The sequence below is a fragment of the Cervus elaphus genome, chromosome 30 (genome assembly GCF_910594005.1).
Source record: "Cervus elaphus chromosome 30, mCerEla1.1, whole genome shotgun sequence".
In the NCBI taxonomy this organism is placed as follows: domain Eukaryota; kingdom Metazoa; phylum Chordata; class Mammalia; order Artiodactyla; family Cervidae; genus Cervus; species Cervus elaphus.
Genome location: NC_057844.1, coordinates 85,319,446 through 85,345,563, shown reverse-complemented (window position 1 = coordinate 85,345,563; position 26,118 = coordinate 85,319,446). Strand labels below are relative to the sequence as shown.

The 26,118-nt window shown below is 57.4% G+C and overlaps 1 protein-coding gene across 4 annotated transcripts in view; it reads right to left on the bottom strand.

The window, feature by feature from the left end:
• ATP11A (ATPase phospholipid transporting 11A) overlaps nucleotides 1–26,118 on the bottom strand; it is a 104,045-nt gene that overhangs the window by 3,597 nt on the left and 74,330 nt on the right. For 3 of the 4 annotated variants that reach the window (XM_043891617.1, XM_043891616.1, XM_043891614.1), the window contains exons 17-29: nucleotides 24,311–24,414; nucleotides 21,875–22,056; nucleotides 19,006–19,257; nucleotides 17,746–17,920; nucleotides 16,184–16,286; nucleotides 15,795–15,940; nucleotides 15,200–15,259; nucleotides 14,608–14,735; nucleotides 12,816–12,951; nucleotides 7,551–7,616; nucleotides 6,828–6,931; nucleotides 4,760–4,925; nucleotides 500–603 (exon numbers count right to left, since the gene is read on the bottom strand). In XM_043891617.1, the coding sequence (XP_043747552.1) occupies nucleotides 511–603; nucleotides 4,760–4,925; nucleotides 6,828–6,931; nucleotides 7,551–7,616; nucleotides 12,816–12,951; nucleotides 14,608–14,735; nucleotides 15,200–15,259; nucleotides 15,795–15,940; nucleotides 16,184–16,286; nucleotides 17,746–17,920; nucleotides 19,006–19,257; nucleotides 21,875–22,056; nucleotides 24,311–24,414 (1,715 nt within the window). In that variant the 3' untranslated portion in view covers nucleotides 500–510. The remainder of the gene's footprint in view (nucleotides 1–499; nucleotides 604–4,759; nucleotides 4,926–6,827; nucleotides 6,932–7,550; nucleotides 7,617–12,815; nucleotides 12,952–14,607; nucleotides 14,736–15,199; nucleotides 15,260–15,794; nucleotides 15,941–16,183; nucleotides 16,287–17,745; nucleotides 17,921–19,005; nucleotides 19,258–21,874; nucleotides 22,057–24,310; nucleotides 24,415–26,118) is intronic. The other variant, XM_043891615.1, reaches the window with a different exon arrangement.

Below are 26,118 nucleotides of genomic sequence, written 5' to 3'. Positions count from 1 at the left end.
TCCCCGGGCCCCAGGCTGAGTGCGGCTCCTCCCACCGCGCATCTCCCTGGACCGCTCCGGCCGCGGTCGGAGGCCCAGGTGGTCAGACTGGATGGGCAGGGAGGGGGAAGCCGGCCCGGAGATGCCCGCTCTGGATGCTGAAGGCGCAGCTGGACGCCTGCCCCGGCCTGGCTCAGATCCCCTTGTTTATTCCACAAGGGGGTCTCTCCTGGAGGTCTCTCAGGTGGAGCCACGCCCACCACCGCGGATGAGAATGAAGGCCGTGTTCCGGGCGTCGAAGGACGCGGTGGGCCTGCGCACTGCACAGGTGTGTGTGCACGCACGCTCACACGCGTGCCTGGGTGTGCACCGCAGGCAGCCCCAGGCGGCCGGCCTCTCCGGTGGGCCACTTACCGGGGACGGACCCCACGTGTGGGCAAGTCTCTGCCACCGCGAACCTAACAAACGGCAGAGCTCTGGAGGAAACACAGCACACGGGCTGCCCGCGGGCGGCCGTTACCTATCCTCCTGCTACTCGCGCCTCGGCCGGGGCTCGGGGTCCGTCAGCAGCGGCCGGTCGGGGCTCGGCGCGGCGTCGGCCGGGGCTGGGCGGCTCGGGCTCCTCTGCAAGGCGAGGACAGACACTGAGCCCGCGCCGCACGCCCGGCTCCGCGGGGACGGCCGAGGGGTACGCGTGCAGGGAGGCCCGGCTCTCGGCACAGCAGCGGCGATGGTCGGGGCGTGGGCCCGGGGCTGACGGCCCTGCCGCTCACCCCGACCGTCCGGAAAGGGCGCTGCTCCTGAGGGCACGCGGGCCCCAGCGAGGAGCTCTGCACCGGCCACTCTGCCTGCCTGTCCCTCTGTCTGCACCTGCCTGTCCGTCTGCCTGTCCCTCTGTCTGCACCTGCCTGTCTGTCTGTCTGTCCCTGTCTGCACCTGCCTGTCCGTCTGCCTTCCTGTCCCTGCCTGTCCGCCTGCATGTAACTGCCTGTCCATCTGTTCCAGCCTGTCCCTGTGTCCCTCTTTGTTCTCCTGCCTGTCCACCTGCCTGTCCGTCTGTTCCTGCCTGTCCCTGTCTGTCTGTCCACCTGTCTGTCCCTCTGTCTGCACCTGCCTGTCCGCCTGCCTTCCTGTCCCTCTACATGTACCTGCCTGTCCATCTGTTCCTGCCTGTCCCTGTCTGTCTGTCTGCCCCTGTCTGTCGGTCTGCCTGTCCACCTGCCTGTCCCTGTCTGCACCTGCCTGTCCCTGCATCCCTGTCCACCCGCCTGCCTGTCTGTCCCTCTGTCCCCGTGTGCCTGCCCGGTCCTGTCCCTTGGCCCCATCTCTAGTCAAACAAAAGAACCCTGGCCTGAAGCTAGAATCCGGAGGTTGGGGCGTGGCAGGGCTGCAGGCCAGCGGGGTCCGGCGTTTCTAGTCCGAACACTGAGGCTTTCTAGTCAAGTGGTATGAATTTCTCAGTGCCTCGGAAGAAGGGAGCTGCAGGAGCTGGAGAAGCAGGGGTTGGAGGTGCAGATGCCGCTGGCTCGGCGCGAGGGGCAGGGGGCGAGGCAAAGCAGACCAGCGCGCGGGCGGTGGCTCCTTGCGGGAAGCACACACAGCTGTGCGTGCACACGGGTGTGGACAGAATACACGCACATGTATATATAGATGCCATACATGTGTACGAACACACCCATGTTTACATGTGAGACCTGGTAGCCTCTGTGGTTTTCACTTTAACTGGACAGATGAAAAGAAAAAGCCACCCATCTCAAATGCAGCATGTTCCATGGAAGCACTAGCCAAGGGTTTGTTCCTTTAAAGTTTGGCCAAAATTGTCTGGTTTTGCAGCAACACCGCATGGACCCCGTGTGTGCTGAGCACTGGCTGCAGGCACCCATGAGGCTGGCAGGCCTTGCCATCACAGCCGAGGCCACAGACACACGGAGCTCAGAGCCCTGCGCCAAGCAGTGGAGTCTGGCTTCTGCAAAGGCTCAGAAGCAAACCACCTCTCAATACACCCCATCAATCGTCAGAGGATTTATTTTTAGCCCAGAGTTGGCATGATTTAACTGGTTTCACAAGCACCTCCTGTGACTTATTAAAATGTTCCTAATAATTTCATCCTAAATGTTTCCAACTGCATAAACATAATATTATGTAGTTTATTCTAATAAATTCTGATGCACCAGATTAGAAAAATTTTGATTGCCAATAATTACTTGAACTTAAAAGATGAACAATTATTAAAAGAAAAAAAAGTCGTTTTTTTTTTTTTTTGCTTTAGGCATTTTCCTGTTAAGCAAGCTGCCTGGTAAAGCGGTAATGTGTGCCCAGTGTGGGGACACAAGTGGGGCATCGGGACACAGATGACAGAACAGATAAGCGTGTCCTTGAAGCCTTGGCTCCAGGCGAGAAGCCTCCATCCTGGGCGGCGGCCACAGAAAACGGTGTGACCGCTCCATGCTCCTGAGAGAGAGCCACAGATGCTGTTTAAGGCACAGGTGGAGTCTGTTTCTAAAAACAATCAGATATTTTTAAAAAGATAAGAGGGACTTTGGTGAGACAGCTGGCCCCAAACACACCTGTCCCATCCGCAGTCCAGGGGCCCGGCCTGAGGCTGCCTCTCCCTGGGCTGTGGTCCCGCCAGTCCTGTGGGCTCCACACGAGGGGCAGGGAGGACCTGCCTCTGGGCTCCAGGGAGCTGCCCCTGCCGCGCGGAGACAGGACCGGCCTCACGGCTGCCACCCAGCCAGAGGAACGCTGAGCCTCCTCAGGGAAGCCCGGGTGGCCGTGTGGGTGGAGATGGCCGGCGCCCACGGCCCCAGAGGGCCTGTGTGTGTGGCTCCCGAGCTTAACCGTCAGCCCTCTGTGGTCCTCCGATCAAGTCCCAAACATGCAGAAAGACAGAAAAGCATCACCTTGTTCCGTTAGAAAGTCAGACTGCTGGAAGTCTGAGAAAGCATAAAGACGGTGGGCTGCTCGACAGAAAGGCACTGGTTCCTAGTCTGCCGGTCCCAGAGGTCAGAGGTCAGGAGGCCATGCACATCGTTAAACAAGATTTGGGCAAAGAGGCCGGAAGATGAAAGGAACCAGGGAGGGAAGAGAGAAGAAAAGGCAGTGAGTTGGGGGCCGTACCCGGAGTCCCTGCGGCCACGGAAGACGTGGACACGGCGGCCCCTGCAGTCCCTGAGGCCCAGCCCGGCCCGGTGGAAACCTCCCGTGCTCTCCCGCGGGCCCTTCCCTGGGATGGCCTGAGATCACGGAGCAGCTCTTGTGAAGTTGCCGGTCGGGGGCAGCTCTAAGCCCTCTGCGCCCCCTGGCTGGGCACCGCGGGCAGCATCTGAGATCAGCCCCGGGGGTCTGAGAGCTCGCCCACCTGACCAGTCACCTCTGGGGGCGGCCAGTGCGGTGACGGAGGCTCCACCCCACAGCCGGCAGCAGCGGTTGAGGACTAAGACCAGGGGCCCCTGCGTTCCCCAGAGGGGCTCAGTCCCAGGATGGGGGCGGGGGGCGCCCTCGCCTGTGGTCACCCGCCCTCCTGTCACTCACACCTGCACGCCCCGCCCTCCTGTCACTCACACCTGCACGCCCCGCCCTCCTGTCACTCACACCTGCACAAGCACCTGGTGCTGCAGGTGGGCCAGGCATCTTGCAGAACGGCCTGCTGCGGCCTCTGCCTCTCAGAGCATCCCTCCTCCTCCCCGAGGGTGCACGGCAGGACAGGGGGGACGGGTGCGGGGAGAGGGGTGCCGGGTCACAGGGGGGAGGGGTGCGGGGTCACAGGGGTGAGGGGTCACATGGGAGGGGGTGTGGGGTCACAGGGGGAGGGGGTTCAGGGTGAGGGGGTATAGGGTCACAGGGGGAGGGGTGCGGGATCACAGGGGTGAGGGGTCACATGGGAGGAGGTACAGCGTCACAGGGGTGAGTAGGTGTGGGATCACAGGGGAGAGGGTGTGTGGGGTGAGGGGGTGAGGAGGTGAGCGGTCACAGGGGTAAAGAGGTGGGGGATGTCCGCTCCCCGAGAGCTCTCTAGAAGCTCCAGGTCACATCTCCGTTTGAAGGCCGGCCTAGGCATTCTCAGCATCTCACCCATCTCCTGAATCCAGAGTTCAGACTGTTGGAGTCCCCTCGGGAGCACAGAAAACAGCAGCCCTACCTACTCAGGACCAGAATTCCCCAAACGAGGGCTCAAGTCGGAGCCACACTTCCTCCCTAGAAATAAAGCGACTTTACCTTCAAAGTAAGGATTAATCAAAAAACCTGTTTAGGTTCACACAAAATAATGTGCCTTTTGTATTGGCTTAATCTTTTTCCTCTTAATCTTTTCCTTATTTCAGGGGCTAGCTGACCAAATCTAAGCACTGGACATTTAGTTCAGGTATAAAATCATGTGTCACCGTGGAATTCGCTAGTAACACTGGACGGACCACCTTTCCTGCTGCCTCCCTGCCCCCCCCCCACGCAGTGCCCCCAGGGCTGCAGCCCCCCTGGCTGCCGGCCCCCACCACGGTGCCCCCAGCTGCGTCCCTCCCCCCCCCCACCCCGTGACCCGCCGCTCCCCCCCCCCCCCCGCCCCCCGCCACGCAGTGACCCCAGGGCTGCAGCCCCCCTGGCTGCCGGCCCCCATCACGGTGCCCCCAGCTGCATCCACCCCCCACCGTGACCCGCCGCTCCCCCCCGCCCGAACCCGTGCCCCCAGGGCTGCAGAACCCACCCCCCGGCCGCTGGCTGCCGGCCCCGCCCCCGCCCCCGCGCCGGCCACGCCCCCGCCCCGTGCCGGCCCCGCCCCCGGTACCTGCACTCGTTCGGTGGCGCTTGGCCACAGCTGCCTGCACAGCACCTTCTTGAGGACGTCGGGCAGCAGGCTGACGGTGACCAGCAGGACGATGGCCAGCCAGGCGGGGCCGCTGGACAACATCTGTATGAACACGTAGTACATCCTTTGATAACTGAGGAAGGGCCTGCAGTATCCAGGGAAAGAAAACCACAGCACGATGGCCAATGAGGAGCCGGCAGAGACCCCCGAGTCCCGCACAGAGGGCCCTCTGCCCGGCGGGGTCCACGTCCGTCTCTGACGGTCACGGTCCACCCGCTGCTGTCACTACCAGGTCACCGGGGGGCGTCCCCCCACAGCCCTGCGTGACTTTGCCCTGAAGGCTGGTTAGCGTGCAGGAGAAAAGGAGGGCGGAGTCTATGAGGTCATTCCAAGGGGGGAACAAGCCCCAGAAGTTCAGCTTCAGAACAGCAGGAAAGACTTTTAAACATGAAACGGGGGGGGTTTGCTCAATACCTATTAATAAAGAGAAGATAGTGTTGTCATCAGCAGAACGGCTAAACACAAGCTTATGCCAAAATAATTTTTTAAAATTTCTATAAAAATACAGAGGATGAAATGACTTCCCTGCCAGGTAGGCCAGGAATGCCTTTGGAGACAGGCAGTGAAGTGAAAGTAACAGTCAGTCCTGTCTGACTCTGTGTGACCCCATGGACTGTAACCCGCCAGGCTCCTCTGTCCATGGGATTCTCCAGGCAAGGATACTGGAGTGGGTTGCCATTCCCTTCTCCAGGGGATCTTCCCGACCCAGGAATCAAACCTGGTTCTCCTGCATTGCAGGCAGATTCTTTACTATCTGAGCCACCTGGGAAGCCTTAGAAATTGGCAGTGACTGCACTAAACTTGAGTCTCACAGCTTCACGCTCCGAAGTGTCCAGGTCCAGGAGCTGGCCAGGAAGTTTCTGGGGAGCCTTTCTCTTACACAGCCACTTGGAAAGCTCACTAGAGCCACAGGGATCTCTGGCCAGGAGTGGGGTGGTTTTCCCGACATGCAATGCATGGACTGGCCACTGGGGGTCAGCAATGGAGCAGCCGCCGGGTGGATTGGCGTCCACGCAGCAGCCTCCACGCAGGGACCGGATGGACCAGGGGCCTCTCCCGGGGCTGGGGTCTGCCTGCCTTTCCCCTGGAGCCCTGCTCAATAGCGGGGAGGCCGGATGGCCGGGACACCGCTTCCGGCCTCAGGTCTGGGCTGCCCCCAGCGGCAGCCCTGCTCAGGATGTGCTGCACCTCACAGGCGGGGTGGGGGTGGGGGGGTCACAGGAGCCCCCGTCAGTGTGTGACAGGTGTGAACAAGCGCCCAGGGGCCAGGCGGACATGCCCGCCTGTGACGTGCCCCGGGGGAAGGGCTGAGGAGCATGGCGGGCCCCCGGGTTCTGAGGGATGAGGAGGAGCTCACTAGGCTGGCCACTTAGGACGCCCTGGGCAAAAGGGACGGTGCGGGCGGAGGTGCGCTTGTGACCAACACAGCCGCCGCCGCCGGCCCGTCAGGACTGACCACTGTGTCTGTCTCTGTCCACCCCCAGGCGCACGTTCAGCCGGCAACACAGGGACCTGGGCTCTGCGGCCCTCCATTTAAAATCTTCCATGGCATCCTAATGGTCTCCGGGGGAGCCTTCCTGCCGGGCCTGCCTCGGGGCCCTTGAGTGCAGGGCTCCCTTCCTCAGGAACGACTCTGCCTCAGCCCAGGGCCAGCGGCCCAGAGCACTCACAGGATGAGGTCAGCGCTTTTCTCCCAAGTTTCTCTTTAAATAACAGCTTTTCTGGAGAAGCCGTCCCCGACCTTTGATCGGTCCCTTCCTGGAGGGTTTGGTCTGTTCGTCCCCTGACTCACTCATGATGCAGCGTGAGAACCGGGGGGAGGGGGCAGAGACCACCCCGCCTCGTCCCAGTGGGCCCCTGGGCCCTGGCGTGAAGCCCCTCCCACACACGGGAATGCGGCGGTATGGAACGTGAGTTTTCAGGCCTCGGTGAGAGACACTGCAGGACCAGTGCTGTAACGGAGACTGAAAAACCATCGAGTCCGTACCAGATGATTCCTCCCCAGAGGAGGGAAAAGACGACATAGAACAGCAGTGACCCCCAGATGACAAAGTGGTTTATCCAGGTCCAGTAGTGGGTGTCCAGCGCCAGCTGAGGACAGACAAGGCGGTTAGCAGTGGGGCCACCCGCGCGTGTCGGCATGAGCCCCGGGGAGGGAAGCGGGGTGGGGGGAACAGGAAGCAGAAACAAACCCCTAACTTCAGCCAGAGCGTCTACAGGGGCCTGTGCGGGAGAAACACACCTCGCCTTCCAGAGGAGGGCTCCGCAGGCCCACCCTGCCCGAAAGTGCCCGGATCCCAGGGCGGGCGCGCCCCCTGCTGGAGATGCCACTCCCCAGCACACGGCTCTGGGACTTCTGCCTCACTCTCTGACCCAGGCTGGTAGGATTTGGGACCTTGGTGACGATACGCCACGAAGAGTCTGACTTGATTTTAAAAACAAGCTCAGCTTCCCACAATACATTCATCTGTTTTGGCTAAACTGTGCTTTGACTATAACGGGAGCTGCCTGCCACGTAAAAGCAGTCTAATTCCAGTCCTTTCACAGAAAAGGCTGTGGAATTTCCCTCCTCCCCTTCTGTGTATTTCTGAGCTCGCCCCTCGGGGCCGAGGACATGGTAGCAGTGGGGTGAGGACCCCGGCAGGCCAGGGTCAGGGTCACTGGGCGGCCGACCGTGCCTGGAGGAAGCACATGCGCTCAGGGACGGTACCTTCAGGGTGACTGTGAACACCATGGCTGTGAACACCAGGGTCCCGAACGTCCAGTTTCCAAACACCTGCAGAGAGAAAGTCCAGTCACCTCTCGTTAACACAGACTGCCCCTTTCACACTCAACACAAGTGCCCGAGCACCCCACCCACCCACCGCCAACTCGTCCAGCCCGAGACGCGGGGACCTCCTGGTGTCACTGCGATGGGGGTGGGCCGCACCCAGGCCCCCGGCCCCCGGCTCCAGCAGCGTCCGCGGGCACCCAGTCCCCCCTGCAGGCCACCCCGAGTCTCCCCCTCGGTGCCCCACGAGCCGGACAGGATACCCGGGAGCTGGCGTCTCGGTGGGCACGGCGCCCACTCTGCTCCTCCGGCCTGTGTTTCGTGCAGACGAGACCTTCAGCCCATCGCCCCACCCGACTCGCTCTGCGTGGCCGAAGCGAGCCTTAGGGGAGTGCGTCTGTCCTCCTTCCAACTCACAACCCTGAGGGTTCGGACAACAGACCATGGTGGCACCCTCCTGGGGCGGCGTCACCGAGGGGGGGGGGCCTCACGGGACTCACAGAGGGGGAGTGGGGGAGACAGGATGGAGCTGCACGGAGGCCAGGGCGGCCCGCGGCCGGAGCCCCGGACACACAGCACGGCCCCCTCACGGCCCGGAGAGACGCGGCTCGGCCCGCGGGAAGCGCGCACGTCAGTCCGGGAGACAACATGGTCTGGCCCACAGACGCAGACACAAGCAGGAGGAAATACGGGACGCGGAGAGTCTGTCCTGGGGACAAACCAGCCTCTGGGACGCGCCACCTCACAGGAGCTGGCTGACCCGGTTCTGGCTTGTCAGGTCTGTGAGCTGGGCCTCTCAGAAAGAGCTCCTACTCTGCTTTAAGCAAACCCAGAGCCGCAAGCCACAAGCAGGAGAAGCTGGAACCGTGGTTAGTCCTCAACCAAAGAAACATCCCTGCAGGTGAGCATGTGCGCTGCCGGTCTGTGATACGTTTAGTGAGACAGAATCTGCTTAGAGAATATTCTAGAAGAAAAACCAAAGCATTCGGACTTCTGTAGGAAACAGACCTAAGGCCCCTCATCACTTGATTCTTCAATTCATCATCGTGATCAAAACTGGGCTCAGTGGTTCTCGCCACAGGGGCGTCTGTCCCGAGCTGGGGGCCACCTGCCATGTCTGGGGACATTGGTGGACGGGGGTCACTGGCCTCCAACAGGCAGGGGCCGGGGGTCTGGATGGCACCCCATGGCGACGTGCCCAGGCCGGGATCCCCCCAAAGCAGCGCTGTGTGTTCAAGGCTTAATGCTGGGGGCAGGAAGCCCGGTCGGGCGGGCCGCGCTGGGCACGCCCAGCAGGTGCAGGAGGACGTGCGCCTGCGTCCTTTCCCCTGAAGCTGCCGTTTTCAGCCAAAAGCAGAGAGGGATGGTGTGGGAGGCGGCAGCTCTGAACCCCCGGGACCCTCAGCTGGGTGGGCAGGAGCCCCGGGGCCGGCCATCTGCCTCCTTACGCCCCAGGCCCCCGAGTCCACCACACCTGCTGGGCGGGAACCCCAAGCTCCCTTAAAACATCAGAGAACAGCGTGCGTGGGCCTGGGGACAACGCGGGGGCGGCCGTCCTGGCTCACGGGGACGCAGCCACGTAACGCTCCAGGAGCTCCTCCAGGCTTCCTTACCTGCGGGAGAGCCCAGGCCGAGTTACTGAAACGGTCCGCCCTCGTTTCTACGCTCTTTAGTGGGGGCTTCACTGGGGTCCAAGCCCCTCTCTCAAAGGGTTGTCCGAGGAGGGGACTCTTCCCAAGTGAGGTCAGTTCCCCAGTCCCCAGTGACGCCCTATGTCTGGTCTGATTTCCTAAAGTAACATTGTGTCCCCGTGGGAAGCGTCACACGGGGTGACACTGTCATCACATGGGGTGTCCCCGTGGGGGCTCCAGGACCATCGGGGCCGCGTGGGAGGATAAGGAGGGGCAGCTCTGGCCCCCACAGCTCCCACAAGCAGGTCCCGGTTTAATCCCTCCTCTTCACACACCTCTTTTTCCTCTGAGACTGAGGACTCTGCAGGACATTTTCCTGCTCACAGAAGCTCTAAGACCTAGACTGATTCAGTTCTTATGTATAAGACGATTCCACGACAACACATCCTGTGTTTCCTGAAGGTCGCAGTCGCAGGAACGTCTATCACACTCGGAGGAACATCTGTCACACTCACAGGCACGTCTATCACACTCGCAGGACTGTCTTTCACACTCGCAGGAACGTCTACTATGCTCGCAGGACCATCTACTACATTCGCAAGAATGTCTATCACACTCACAGGACCGTCTGTCACACTTGCAGGAACATTTACTACGCTTGCAGGAACATCTATCACACTCACTCCACGTGCGGAGCCTCGGGCAGCCCTGTGCTCAGCCCGCCAGGCAGGGCCCGGAGGCCGGCTCTCGGAACTTCCTGGCTTCTATTACTGAGCACCCGGAACTTTCCAGCATCTGCCCGGGAATGCCCCGCTGTTCAGCTGCAGTCACATCACTGTCTTCTCCTCTCATCTGCGAGACAGCGTGGCTCTTGTCTGTGAGGAAAACACTCCAAACTTTAATTTCTCTGTCTCAAAGGTCATCACCAATTCTATCGTCCTTTCGACAGATCCACGAACATTCCCGAGTCGACAGAGGTCTCAGCGGTCGCCTCCTGACCGTCCCACCAGCAAGACGTGGCCCCCTTGGAGGGGCGGCTGCAAGGCTGCCGTCACCAAGCACCCGCTGCCAGAGACTGAGGGCGCCACCGGCCGCCCGAGGCTGCGCCGGGCTCACAGCTCGTCTGCAGCTTAGTTTGAACGACAGAACCAGCTGATAACATGTTCTCAGTTCTGTGAGCCAGCCAACCCTCCCACCCGCCAGACATACAGGAATCGTCTAAGAATCAGCAGTCTGGAAGAAGACGCCACGTCTGGGTCCCGAGTCCGACCACGGACGCCGTGCACACTCAGCCCCAGGCCTCCGCGCTCCTGGGGACACAGGCCCGCCCTCGGCCCGGCGGGCATCGCGCCGCTTAGCACTGGTCTCGCTCTCATGCCTCTGAGTCTTTAGGTTACTCACGGTCCCCTGAGCACCAGGGACCCGAGGCCCAGCTGAGGACAAATGCCCGCGTCCAGCACCTCACTTTGCAGGACTGTCCTGCCGGCTGCTTGCTGACACCACTGGGCGTCTCGGGAGCATCTCCCGTGACAGGCAGTGCATGACCCGTGCGGGTTCTGTCCCCTGGGGCCTCAGAGCTCGGGGTCCCTGCCGACTGGGGGCCTCTCTACTTCCGTCTCCCTTCCTGTCATCGTTCCAGGTTCTAACCAACACTTCTGTCCAAGATCAGCCAAGCAAAGGCACTCAGCTGCGAGGTGCGGGGGAAGGTGCTTGAGAATCTCAGGAAAGACCCTCTGGACGCTGGGATCCAGGTCCTGGAGTGGCTCAGCGCACCCTCGGGAGAGAGGGGCAGAGAAATAGGACCCAGCAGAAGCCCTGGCTCACAGGAAGGACCTCAAAACCATGCGGGCCAGTACCTCTGACCACAGAGCAGCGGACGACACGCAGCCCCCGCCCAGGTCTGCACCCGAGGCTGCCCAGCGACCCACATCCATGTCCAGGGTGTGTGTCCTGCCCACACACACACACCCACCATCTGTGGGCTCGCGGGGCAGGGCTCACGTCACCTCCTGGCGTGAGACGGGCTCTTCAGCAGCCTCATGGACTAAACACGCACCCGGGCTTGCTCTAACTCCCCACCATCGCCCCCCGTCTGCCTGAGCATCCGTCTCCTCAACTTTAACTCCAGGAAACCGCCCAGCTGGAGAGGCGACGGCAGGGGGCAAGGGTGACGCCCGGGACCGGGACCTCGGTGCTCGGGACACGGAGTCCGAGCTCTGCAAGATGCACACAGGTGCGTGCTCAGTGCTGGCCCCGGGGAGAGCCCCGTGAAGACGTGAAGAGCCGGAGACAGCGCGAGTCAGCCCCCCCACCGCTGGCAGCACCCGAGAACCACTCAGCTAAAAGTCTCTAAAAATGGGAAGATTTCTGAAAATTGCAGTAAGGCTCTGAAAAACCCTCAATTTAGTAAACGCTGGTTAAAGTTACAATGAGAGACAACAGCCCTTTTCAGCCACGGGAAAAAAGAAACAGAGAAATTGACAGGCAAACAAGTTGCCCAGCACACACAGCAAGACTCAGAACTTCAGGCCAAACACGCGGAGGCAGAGATGGGCAGAGAGAGGCGCCCCGTCCAGCAGGATGAGCAGGCGACCCCTGCTCAAAGCCCCGTTCTGCTTCGTCGACCCCAGGACACTGGACTGGAAGCAGGAGGCCTGGGGCCGCGGCCTCCCGACTCTCCAGGCAGCGAGGGGCTGGCCACGGTCAGAGCATCCCCCACCCCGCCCCGGCCACGCCCGCCTGTGCGTCTTCCTACTTATTTAGGGCAAGGGAAGACCACACAGATCCAGTCAAACGTCGCTGACACGGCGGGCGATCCCAGCACGGAAATCCAGGGATGGCTGCCAGCAAAAGCGACCCAGGTGGACACACAGGTCTCTGGGCCGACCTTGCTCCTACGGACGTGGGGGGGCCGGCTAACAGCATTTCTACTGACAAAGCACACGGAGGGGGTCACGCTGGAAAATATTTTCGAGAAATATTTTATTCGGAATGCACTCCAGAAACACAGAGGACACGCCCACAGATGTCTTACCATGTGTGTGTTGGTGGTCATTATCTGAGAGTAGGAAGGAAGCGCCGCAGAGAAAAAAAGCAAGATACAAATAAAGCAACCCCAGAGATTATGCAAAAACCCAGAGAGCTGAGTGTCTATCGGAAACTACACCATGAACTACACATCGCTAAGGAAACAGAACTTAAGCTAAGGACATGAACAAACGCTACAGGGGGTTAAATACCAAATTACTTCCCAAACTAAATAAGCCATGTCTGGATGACTGAGTTGGACCCCTAGATAAATGACTGACAGTGAACTACAAGTTAAATAAGCCACGTCTGGTTGACTGAGTTGGACCCCTAGATAAATGACTGACGGTGAACCATAAGCTATAAAGGCTGGACCCGCCCGCCCTGAGAAGGGTGTCCCTGCAGCCGGCAGAGCCCCGCAATTGGGTCCGCTCCACCTGCGGCGGACACCCAGACGCCAACCCCGCCGGCCGTGCCGAGCCTGGGCCGTCCCGAGCTTCACCCCAGAACCCGCAGCCCTGTCACCACGGCCCAGCGCCACACGAACCTGCCCGTTGCTGGTCACAGTCGTGTTTTCAAACATGAAGTAAGCACCGAAGAAAAATACCAGCGCGTCGAACAAGCCTAAGAGCGTCCAGTAGATGAACACGCGCCAGCGCAGGAGCGCGTTCTTGGCGATGTCCCTGAGGGAGGAAAGGTGGGGACGCGTGAGCACCACCTGGTGCCTCACCGCGTCCGGGGGGCCCTGACCCACTGAGGGCCCCGAGACAGCAGAGCCAGGGGGCTGGGGGGCGGCAGGAGGACAAGGCCCGACCGACACCCGCTCGGCCGAGCTCCAGAGGGGGGCCTGGGGCAGCCCGACCACGTACATGGCCTCCCGGTTCCCGCCCATCTGGCCAGGTGTTAGCAGACCCCGTCTCCGCCCGCCCGCTGACCAGCAGGCGCTGTGAGCCCACGGGCCTCCCGGTTCCCGCCCGTCTGTCCTGCTCTCGGCAGACCCCTGTCCCCACCCACCCACTGACCAGCACACACCGTGAGCTGCGGAGCTGAGGGGGGTGCAGGCGGGCCTGAGGCCTGCACCTGTGCTCAGGCCACACGTCACACCGCCTGCCACTGCTCTCAAGATCACACCTGGCCCCGGGAAAGCCTTGGGGCGGCTCACGGCACGCAGCTGTCCTAGCTGAAGCCACCGTGGTCGGATCACGGAGCACGGAGCGACCGTGCAGTGTGACCGGAAGGTCTCAGCTGACACGGGAGCGGCCAGCAGACACTCGCTTGCGCTCCCTGGCAGCAGAGGCAAACTGCTTTTCAGACATGCTACCCAGGGACCGTCCTGGACAATCCCTGTTTGAACGCTTTATTCCTCAAAGTGGACTGGGAGACCCCCACGGGCAGAAAGAGGGCGGGTCCACACTCCTGTTTCCAGAAGTAAGGACACAGGGCACGAGGTACCCTGGCACCCGCTACGGACGAAGCGTGAGGGGAGCTGTGCGGAGTCGGGACCCAGGCGTGACCCTGTCCTGTGCTCCCGCGGGCCAGTCAGATGTCCTCACGGGGGACTCCGGATAAAACCGCCAGGGAGCCTCTCTACTATTTCTTACAACCACATGCTGAGTGGCTCAGTGGCGTCCAACCCTTTGCAACGCCATGGACTGTAGCCCACCAGGCTCCTCTGTCCGTGGGATTCTCCAGGCAAGGATACTGAGTGGGTTGCCATGCCCTCCTCCAGGGGATCTTCCTGACCCAGGGATGGAACCCACGTCTCCTGCTTTGCAGGCGGATTCTTTACCACTGAGCCAGCTGGGAAGCCACAACCACATGTGTGTCTAAAATGTTCTGGAAATAACATGTCTAATTTAAAAAGCCACAATAATGGCAGCACATTGATGTGGCCAGAGATTCTGGGGTGCAGTTCTAAAATAGCAGAAGAATCTTTTCCTTGTCATAAGAAATACTTCTCGGCAGAAAAGTGCGCCCTGAGATCAGCTCTCTTAGCTTTCTCCCTGAGTGGAACCTACTTGACTCTGCCAGGATCCACCGGGGTCAAGGGGGTAGACACTGTCACCCCAAGTTCTTTCATAAGGATCAGAGGGAAACACAAACTGGCTTAATGTGCACATTTCAAATGCAGCATGAATCCTAAGTTTGGAGAATATTCACTTAAGCCACACTGCCTCCTGTGTGAAGTGAAGAGCCTTCTGGGGAAGCGTGTGTGTCAGCTAACTCTGGATGGTCTGGGGTTTTGTTTTTTTTTGTTTCTGGTCTTTAAGTACTTCCACCAGACATGATCTGCAGGTGCCCGGTCCTTCTCGGCATCCACGGCGCGGAGCCCGCGGTACCTGTAGAGGGCAGGGTCCCTCTTGAGCATGTCCGTGGCGACGTGCTGCTCCATCAGGCTGTAGAGCAGGATGGGGAGGGAGGTGAAACTGATGTTGTAGAGCGTCAGGTAGGCAGTGTCATACAGAGTCTGCGGGGCCGAAACGCGCGTGAGAACAGCGCCCCGGCACCTCGGTGAGGTTTTCGGGGAATTTATTTAAACATGCACACGTACTTTTCCTCTGGAGAGGCCCACAAACTCGAGAATTCTCAAATGCACACAGAGCCACTCTTCTACAGAGACTGAGGGGCCAGGACGTTTTTCAAAGCATCATGATGTCGGCTGGTCAGGATAAACATCATGGCTGACCCCCCTCCCCGGTCCTGCCACCGCAAACTTGCAGCAACAAAAAGCTGTGTGAAAGTTTGCAATTCAATCGCCATCTTCAGGCTTCAGTTTTCTCCGGTCTGGCTGCTTCAGGTGAAAGCAGGTCAGTAGTGGGATGTAGGTCACCTGGCCTGCATGCCCCACTGTCCACCCTCCGTCCACCACAGCCACACTCCGGGAGAGCAGGTGAGGCTCAGGGGAGCTCGACCTCAGGCCTGACAACTCACCTGCTGTGAAAATCCACAGAAGAACTGGTATAAAAACTGAGGGAAAATGAAGCAGACATTCTGAAAGATAAGCCACATGCCTGTTAGTTCAAGGGCGCAGCATAAGGGGCGTCACTGGGTTCCTAAGAGGCTGGCCTGTGACACACTCCACCCCGGCAAAGCGCCCCTCATCCTCCAAGATGGGCAAAGACTCTAAAACTCCTCGCTCACTTCAGGAGCCCCCATGGTGCAGCTGGGACCAGGCCGGTCTCCCCGAGATCAGAGCAAAGGGGAACTCCTAACAGAAATGAGGAGGCAGCTTGGGTGTCAGCGTAGACAGGAAAGAATCAAACTGCATAATGGAGGAGGAACTAGTTCAAGGAAGGTGAAAGAACGGCCCTTCCTAAACCTATTACAATGCGGCTCCCGATGGTTCCACATTCAGTTCTGAGAGAAGAGCGATGGGCGCCTCCTCCTGGGAATCCTCCCATGGACCCCCTCCTTCTACCTGGGGACAAGTCACCCCCGTAGCCTCGGGGCATCACGGCCGGCCAGCCTTCCATCCAACCCATTACACACCCCGAGATGGTGAGAGGAGCAGAGAGAGCCTTCCTACCTTATAAAAGAAGTATTGCACAAGCTCGGATATTCGAATATAGTAAAAATGCCCATGAACAAGCAGCATCTTCTTTAAATGCTTAAACTTGGGTATTGCGTAGTCACTGTTCCTTGCAGCCTGACGACCTTCCTTCCCAATGACGCCTACAAGAGGGAGCGCACGCGCCCAATCAGCCCTCCTCTGCCCTTGAAGGTGGACACGGGGACCAGCAAAGCGGGGTTAGACTGAGCCGTTACTGTGGGCTTCCCGCCCTGAACGCTCTGAGTCACAGGCGTGCCCTCAACGTGTGTCTGAATCCTATGGTCCTGCCTTTCTGTGTCCGCCCGGGTCCGGCTGAGGGACAAACCCCGGTCACTGCGAGGGGCAGGGGGGTACCAGGGGCTTACCGATGCCCACGTGGGCCTCCAGGATCATGCTGACATCATTTGCGCCGTCGCCGATCGCCAAGGTGATAGGGTGCTCTTTCGACAACTTGATTAACTTAACAATCTGGAAAAGAAGTGAATGAAGACTTTGTCATCTCTGTTTTATTTTTGCAAAGGTCATCCACTAACTAGGCAGAAATGACAAAGACGTCAAAGTTAGTCAAGGAAAATGAAACAACTAACTGTTTAGAGTGAATTATTTATTATATGCAGTGCATTTTATCCATACAGGATAAAGTCTTTTTCATGTCAAAAGCGAAACACACTTAAGCAGAAGCAGCTGAGAAATGATCGCAGTGAGATGAGCTGAGCAGGCTGAGGGGGAGGCTGAGGACAGAGACAAGAAACCCATGGACCCATTTTCAGGGGCTGCCCCACTCACTTAAATGTGGGGGAGACATTTAAGCACAGGTGGGGGCCGTGTGTGAACGCTGCACTCCCTTAGAAGATGGTGCTATGCCAAGTTGCCTTGTATCAAGCATCTAGTTTTTAAAATAAGCTGTTCTTTCAACTTTCAAATTTGTCATGTGTGCAAAACCAAATCTGACAGCTCAATGCAATAATTTCCAAATTTTTAGTCTGTTTCTTTACAGTCTTTTTTCCCCATATTTATGTGTATAATGTTCCATGATGCAAGACAGAAAAGATGAGGGAAAAACTATGGCTTGTCTTCTTGATTCAAGACTGAAACACTAATTGGTTATCAAAGTTTGAGAAGTCACTTAAGAACCCAAAAGGTAACATGTGAAGACAAAACAGTACCCTTTGTTCCAGTCCGGACATCACTACACAAGATTGGATGCAGCTCGAGGGCACGCCTGGGCACCCTGCAGCCCCGCCCCCAGCACGCCTGGGCCTCGCGCAGCCCCGCCCCCAGCACGCCTGGGCCTCGCGCAGCCCCGCCCCCAGCACGCCTGGGCCTCCCGCAGCCCCGCCCCCAGCACGCCTGGGCCTCCCGCAGCCCCGCCCCCAGCACGCCTGGGCCTCCCGCAGCCCCGCCCCCAGCACGCCTGGGCACCCTGCAGCCCCGCCCCCAGCACGCCTGGGCCTCCCGCAGCCCCGCCCCCAGCACGCCTGGGCCCCCTGCAGCCCCGCCCCCAGCACGCCTGGGCCCCCTGCAGCCCCGCCCCCAGCACGCCTGGGCCTCCCGCAGCCCCGCCCCCAGCACGCCTGGGCCTCGCGCAGCCCCGCCCCCAGCACGCCTGGGCCTCCCGCAGCCCCGCCCCCAGCACGCCTGGGCCTCCCGCAGCCCCGCCCCCCAGCACGCCTGGGCCTCGCGCAGCCCCGCCCCCAGCACGCCTGGGCACCCTGCAGCCCCGCCCCCAGCACGCCTGGGCCTCCCGCAGCCCCGCCCCCAGCACGCCTGGGCCCCCTGCAGCCCCGCCCCCAGCACGCCTGGGCCCCCTGCAGCCCCGCCCCCAGCACGCCTGGGCCTCCCGCAGCCCCGCCCCCAGCACGCCTGGGCCTCGCGCAGCCCCGCCCCCAGCACGCCTGGGTCCCCTGCAGCCCAGCCCCCAGCACACCTGGGCCTTCTGCAGCGGGGCCATCCGGCAGCAGAGCACGGCGCTGCAGTTCCGGCAGATGTCCAGGAACAACTCGCGGTAGTTGCTGGAGCTCCCGTCCTCCCGAGGCTTCATGATCAAGGACAGCGCGGCTCCGTCGATGATTAAACCGTAGTCCTGCATGTCGGCGGAGAGTCTGTCAGGTCACAGAAACCAGAAATGTCTCTCAGTAACCAAGTCCAGAGATTCAAGGAGACTGGCTACTCTGGGGGATACCTATCGATGCTACAAATTCAGGAACAAGGATTAAGAAAGTGGGTTTTCTTGTTTGTCAATAATAAGACAGTCTAGACTCATGGCTGCAAGAACTTTGACTACATTTTAAAATTAAATGTGAACTTAATGTTTTCATTTCACTGGGGCAAAGTAAACAACAGTTACAACTGTGGATTTCTGGGCAGCTTGCAGTACAACAGCAGGAAAGCATCTGCCCTGCCATCCGGAGAGATGGGCCTTTCCTCCCGACCCCCAGGCCACCCCACAGTCCTGATGGCCACAGCTGGTAGCTCCTTGCTACTCTGCCTGTCGTGGGAAGAACGTGGTCATGATACTTCTCTGTGCTGGGTTTCAAAATTACAAGGAATATCTCTAAGCCCCAAAAGGAATTCTGCAGACCAGGTAAACGGCAATAGCTTTGTACTATTTATGAATGAATAATTTTAAATTCGTATATGACTAGAGAGCCCCCTTTGCTTTTCCTAAGTTAACAAAAATTTAAGTTCAAATGAAGTCTAATCTCAGATTGTGCATCTAAGACCAGCAAGGACAATGTTAATAAAATGTGAATTAATTGGTGAACATTCTTGGAAAAAACAACTCTTGGGTATACACCGTTTTATCTTACTTGACAAACGACCATGTGTCATTGTCCCCCCACCCCTACTCTGGCAGGGGCCCTGAGGAATCCATAGCGCAGCCCCCGAGTGTCGCAGAAATAGGTGGGCATTGCCCCACGCACAACGTTGTGTAAATCAACAAATCAAGCCTCTCTGTATCCTTTGTCAGCAGTCTGCAAATGAACATGGGCGCGCACACACACACACCCTCTACGCAAAAAGACACATCACAGTTGCTTAAAAGACAAGGCTCTGGTCTGGATCCCAACCACGAGATGCTGGCAGAGGCCAGAGGACAGAACCATGTCTGCCCAGGGGCGTGTGGGCCACCGTCCTGCCCGTGGAGGCCGCCCCGCTGCTGCCAATGCCCCGGACGCCCGCCTACCCCGAGAAGCTGTCCCGGGTGAGGCTGGTGCTGCAGCGTAGCACTGTCTTGCTCAGCTCGAAGAGCACGTCGTGCAGGCTCTGCTCCTCCAGCCGCTTGGTGGTGACCTCGAGCAGCTGCGTGTTCCTGCGGAAGAGCTTGCAGGCGTAGCAGGTGGCGGCCGCCGTCTCCATCTTGTCGCCCGTGAGCACCCACACCTTGATGCCTGCCTTCTGCAGCGCCTCGATGGTGTCAGCTGCCTTCTCCTGGAGCCTAGGCACACGACACACCTTCATCAGCATGGACCAGAAAACCAAGCCGGAGAAGTCCAAGGACTGGGGGTCTGCTACCGTGTCTTGATTTTCACCCCCAAGTTAAAATGCACCCTGGTGCTGACCTGTGATTTACTGTAAGGACCTGGAGCTATTCCCAGGCAGCTCAGATGGCAAAGAATCTGCCTGCAACACCCCAGGTTCAACCCCTGGGTCAGGAAGATCCCCTGGAGAAGGAAACAGCTACCCACTCAGGTATTCTTGCCTGGAGAATCCATGGACAGAGGAGCCTGGCGGGCTAGAGTCCACAGGGTTGCAAAGAATTGGATATGACTGAGCAACTAACACTTTGACTTTCACTTTTCACATTAGCTTTTTGCAACAAAACGCTTCCTGATACCAGATAATCCACGGGGATGAATGTTAAGGAGCAAAATGGCATTTGCCAAGCACACGGTTCTCTGTCTGGCAGGACTTGCTGCTCACAGAAGGTTCTGGGCAATTATAAGGAGGACCCTCAGAAACACCAGCCGAGAAAAGTCAGAACCAGGAAAACAGGGCCTGGCAAAGAGGCGACAGTCACCCCCTTTTCTTTGCACATAAAATGTCCTAATTTGGCCACCTGTCCAACTGGAGCCCAGGTTTCCCTAAAGAACGTGAAACAGGAGGATGCCAGCCATGCCCTGGGACTGGCTGGCTGGCGTCACAGGCTCCCTCAGCGTCAGACGCTGCAGGAGGCACTTGCCTGAGACATCTTGCCTTTGCCGAAACCTCACGGGAGGAGGACTGTGTGATGACCCTGTTCTACACGTGGAGAACGCAAAGCTTGCAGAGTTCACACAATGTGTATGAGGATAAACAGCCCTCTTGACCTTGGTCAGGCTGTCCCGCCATCCACGGAAGTCTGGCGTCAAAGCCGTGCCCGCCTCACGGTGGAGGCTGGGCGGGGGGAAGGGAGGGCTGCCCTGTCTTCTAGGTCTTAGAGGCCTAGCTGTTGACAGGTGTGTATCCAGGATGTGTCCTGTTTCTGTTCAGTGCTGAGAGGAAGGAAAGAAAAGGATTCTAACTGGGATGATCTGGTTAGAACCTGGGGGAAACTTCCTACTATTCTAGACATAGAAAAAAAAAAAAAAATCTGTGATTTCGTCAGAGGCGTCTGTAAAGGTGCTGGCTAGAGATTTTAGAAAACTGACTCGTGGTCAAATAGAACCACTTCAAAGCCACCCCCTCCCAGGTCCCGGGGGTCAGCTCTCAAAGTCCTGAGGTCCCAGCTCCCCACTGAGGCCAACAGCTCCCACGGCCCTTGAGAGGCCCTCGGCTAGCGAGGGTCCCTCCGCCCATGAGAGCCTCCCCCTACCCCCTACTTCCTCCAAGGACCAGTCCCCCTCCCCAGACAAGCAGCCCCCTCCTGCACACCCTCCTTGTCCTCACACACGACCCGTCACCAAGCTGTCCTGTCACCGCAGCTGCCCTGTGCTGAGACATGCTTCCAGGAGCAGAGGGGTCAGGACTTAAAATAAGAACAAAACTAGCCTGTCGGCCAACTGTCTGCTGAGACCGAGGACCCGGGGAATGACGACCCCCAGGAAAAACAGAGGTCTTGAGACCAGGATCTGAATCCTGCACCAATACAGACCTTCAAGACTTTTACACTGAGGGGCTTCCCTGGTGGTCCAGTGGTTAAGAATCTGCCTGGTAATGCAGGGGACACCGGTTCAATCCCTGGTCCAGGAAGATCCCACGTGCCGCGGAGCAACTAGGCCTGTGCACGGTGACTAAGCCTGTGCTCGAGAGCCCAGGAGCCGCGACCACCGAAGGCCTGGCGCCTCCAGCCTGTGCCCTGCAGCCAGAGAAGCCACCGCAGAGAGACCCCACTCGCTGCAGCCAGAGAATGCCCTCGCAGGCAGCCACATGGCCCCCGCACAACAAGGATAAGTAAGTGTTAGATAAACAAATACTTTCACACTTGATGGGAAACAAAGCTAAGTAATTCCGTGAAGTTTCTGTTCCACTCTTCTAGGTTGGGATATATTTTTTTTCTTTTCTTCAAAATAAACTATAACCTATTCCTTTCACTGTGTTCTTCAGACAACACAGTGGACAGAGGGCTCCTTCCTGTCCCTCATGCAGAGTTGGGACAGGTCAGCCCTTCCTCTGCAGAATCGTGAAAATCTGTAGCTGGTAATCTGAGCAGCTATTATGGTGGGGTTTTGCAATCTTCTATTTCATTATTTTAAATTTCTTCAGTGAGTCATGACAAAAACTGTTAAGGTCTAAAATGTTTACACTTATATTTGGAAAGAGCTAGAGACTCATTTAGGAAGAGTATTAGTCATTGATTCCATTCTAAAGAACTGAAAAACAGCCCTGTATCTTGACTGTTCCTATCTAGGTGTGGAAATGCTGGCATTCCTGGTTTCTTCTGGCAAAATGTGACTTAACAGGCCTCTTACTGGTGGAAAGTCAGGGATCACCCAGGCCTGACCCCTGACCCCTGCGCTGTCACCCAAGGCAGCTGGAGAGCCTGCCCAGCCTGACGATGCCCCCGCGACCCTGGGCGGCCCCCGCTCCCCCTCACGCCATCACGGTTTCTGAGAGCAAGCACAGTGCGTCCTCACCGGTCCTCCACGGCTGTGGCGCCGAGCAGGATCAGACCTGTTTCTATTTGCTCGTAGGCTTCGGCTAATTTCTTATCCCGGTCCTGAAGTGCCACCTTGGCGGCCTGCAGCAGCTTGCAGATGCCTTCGTACTCTTCCGGGACGAGCCTCTTGTAGGCCACACACAGGGTCCGGAGCCCCTCCTGCAGGACACGCAGCAGCCCTGACCGTGAGCCCGAGCGTCAGTCCCAGAAGCTCTCCCGACATCCGCTCTCCAGCTGAGGTGACAACCGGGAGAACCAGAGACCCCCGCCCAAGTGCCAGTCACCTGTGGCTGACTGCTCAAGAGCACCTTAGATTCACGGTCATGATCGGCTGTAACGTGTTCACACTAGTTAGCGTGGGAACACATAACACAAACCAGGGCCACCAAAAGAGAAGACTTTAGTAATAATAAGAGGATAATAATCCAGAGCTGTAATAAATAAGAGGATAATAATCCAGAGCTGTCCCAGAATGTAGAATTGGAGTGAATGGTCAGCAGAAGCTTTAGAAATAAATAAAACCTTGCTTGTCAAGGCAGATATGGGACTTCCCCTCGTGGAAACATGGAGTAGAAATGCTTTTCTCTATTCCTCCTGCTAAGCACTGATACTATTAAAACCATAGACACTGTATATAAAACGATATTGATACACAAAACCAGACAGACATATTACAAGGAAAAAAAATTACAGTCATGAGCTCTCACAAACATAGACGCAAAGGTCTTCAACAGAATGTCCATAAGCTGAATCCAACAGCATATCCAAATGATCATTTACATGACCAAGTGGGATTTATCCTAGGAATGCAAGGCTGATTCAACATATGAAAATCAATGTAATATATGACACAAATAGAAAAAAGGAGGAAAAACTCATATGATGACTCATATGATGATGCAAAAAAACCCAAACCCCAGCATCTGACAAAACCCAACCCCTTTGCATGATTTTTGTTATTTTTCAGTCACTCAGTCGTGTCCAGCTCTTTGTGACCCCGTGGACTGCAGCACGCCAGGCTTCCCTGTCCTTCACTGCCTCCCGAGTTTGCTCAAACTCACGTCCACTGAGTTGGTGATGTCATTCAACCATCTCATCCTCTGTCGTCCCCTTCTCCTGATTAAACCACTCAATAAAGTAGGAGGAAAGGAACTTCCTCAACCTTATAAAAGCCACACACGGAAACTCAGCCAGCGTCACACTCAGTCAGGAAAGAGTAAAAGTTATTTCCCCTAAGGTCAAGGACAAGATAAGGATGACTGCTTTCCCACTTCTATTCAACATGGTGCTGGAAGTCTTAACTAAAGCAAATAGGCAAGAAAAAAAAGGCATCCAAGTTGGAAGGGAAGAAATAAACTTACCTCTGTTCTCAGATGATAGGATCTTATACGTAGAAAACTCAAAGGATTTCATACACAAAAACATTGGAACTAATAATAGACATCTCAGTAAAGGTGCAGAATACAAAGTCAGCATACAAAAACAGTTGCATATTCTATACACTAACTACCCAAAAAGAATGCAATCTAAAAAGGAAATTGAGAAAAAAATTCCATTTATAATAGCATCAAAAAGAATAAAATACCTAAGAATGAGTTAAACCATGGAGGTAGGTGAAGAATTCATAGACCGAAAACTATAATACGCTGCTGAAAGAAGTCATAGAAGACCTAAGCGGATGGAAGGTGTCCTGTGTTTATGAATTCCAAGACAATATTCCCATGATGACCACGCTATCCAACATGAACTACAGATTCTGTGCAACCCTGATGAGAATCCCAATGGCATTTCGTGGGAATGGGAAAACTCGCCCTAAAATTCACATGGAACCTCAAGGGACTCAGAATAAACAACAATCTTATAAAAGAAGAACAAGGCTTAAAGACAGACTCACGGTTCCTGGTTTCAAAAGTCACGGGAAAGAGATAAGTAACCGAAACAGTGTGGTCTTAGCATAAAGACAGGCAGAGACCAACAGACAGACCTGGGAGCCCTAAAGGGAACACTTGCACATGTGGCTGCATGACTTTCTACAAGGATGCCAAGGCCGTCCAACAGGGAGAGAACAGTCTTGTTCAACCAATGGTCCTGAGACAAAGCTCTGATGACCTAAGAACAGACTGAGTACTCGCTTCAGGTGAAATGTGGAAGAAAACCGAACAGGTGAAGTCACAACACAAAGTGCCAGTCCCGAGAAATCCTCGGGAGGAAGATCTCTCTCCAACAGCATCATACTGTGCTTGTCATTCTGGACGCAACACAGCCCTCTCCAGCCACCAAACGCCAATGGAAGGCTGCGGGGGGCGGTGCCCCCCTGGAGAGGATGCAGCTGGGCCCCCCGCAGTGCGCCCCCCCCACACACCCCCCCCACGGGAGAAGAGGCACAAGGACCCCCCACTCCCCGGCGTCTCACCACCGCGTTGCGCTCCACTCTGGATTGGATCTGGTCCACTTTGCCTTCTATCACTCGGGGAAATATGGAAGAATCTGCTCCTTTGCAAAATAGGTAAATTTCTCCTAGAAAACGAGGTGAGAAGACTTTCATTGACTCACACTATGGGGAAGACAGAGATATCTTTCAAATGATGCTTTTATTTAAAAACAAAACCAGGGACATCAGTGCCAAGGCTGTTGTGGAAATGTCGATGGACCAGTTAACCTGTGAAGCCGGGAACGTCAAAGCCACAGAGTCCTGCCCCCACAAAGCCTCATCTTATTCCAACATCACCAGCATCGCAGGGAAGTCGGGAAGAAGGACAGACACTGGCTCCGGGCAGCCTTCCTCCCGTCACTTCCACCAGCTCCCCGGCAGGGATGTGAGTGAGGGATGAATCACCACAGGACCGGGCTGGGGTTTGGGCGTAAGGACACAAGGGTGTGGCCAACCCCAAATGGGCAGTGAGCTGCTGGGGCACCGGACGTGACCATCGGACCATCCTCTGTGTGCACAAGAGTTACGAGAAGCATCTGCGGTACTGTCCTCCCCCACCTGCCGCCCCGGTCACTTCACGCGTGTCAGTGCTGGGGGGCACACTCCTCCCCCCTCGAGCTGGAAGGTTCCCCCTTAGCCAGGTCAGGGTGGACGGGGGACGGCATCCACGCCGACCACAGGTTGCTGGCACCGGGGCTCCTGTTTTACGAGGAACATCCTGGCCTGCAAAGCACACAGCTCTGCTCGTGGAAACGCCAAGGGGCTTGTCTCTGGGACCAGGGTCGCTTCCGAATTTGTCTTCAGACAGAAATCTCGAACGCCGAGGAGAAACCTGCACACTCTCAGCCGTTGACCCAGGACTCCTGGTCATGCGCCCGCCAGCCTGGCACGGGCGGCACCCAGTTGTGGGCACCAGTTGTGGTTTCCATGCAATGCTCACACGTCACATGACACAGAAAACAAGTTCTGTGGTCCAGCCAACTCTGAATAGTGATGCAGTCTTGAACAGTAATTCTTTGTCCTAGAAATATCCCAGAGGACTCACGGTAATGGCTTGTGAACGACTGAGATTTCCCACCGTCCTGACCTGTCTTCCCTCTTTACCCGCTGGAGTGTGAGATGTGTTCAGCCTAAAGCTGCGGTCAAGCAGAGAACGTCCGGAGTGCAAGGCGACGTGTAAGGACTAGAGAAGACAGTCCTGGGCATCAGCTCTAGCTCCTGGCGCTCTGGGCTTGTAAAGGTCTGGGAGGTGATGCCTCCAGAGCAGTGCCCACACACGGCGCTGTGACTGACTTCGGTGCCTGGGCTCGGGCAGCGCCCGCGGCTGCAGCAGCTCCCAGGGCGGGCTGCCGAGCCCCGGGCCGCAGGCCTCTGGTCTCCGTCCTGCCCAGGAGGCCATCACTCCGTGCAGCCGGTGTCAATGCGGGTGAGGAATCACTGCTTAGAGAACAACTTCCTTAATTAACGGAGAAGGGGATGGCAGCCCACTCCAGTATTCTTGCCTGGAGAACTCCATGGACAGAGGAGCCTGGTGGGCTACAGTCCACAGGGTCACAGAGAGTCAGACACAACTGAGTGATTAACACTTTCACTTTCACACTTTAATTCAACAGTCAGCGTCTGTGGATTAACTGCTGCCGCGGTGGGCTCCGATGCCCTGGCCTCTCCCATGAAGCCCCGAGAGGTGCCCCAGGAAATCTCCTCAAGGAAAGGACTTTCAACAGCTCAGTCGCTGAGGATGCAAGTCTTTCCCATGCCCCAGCGCCTGCTCCAGGCTCGGCCACGCTGTT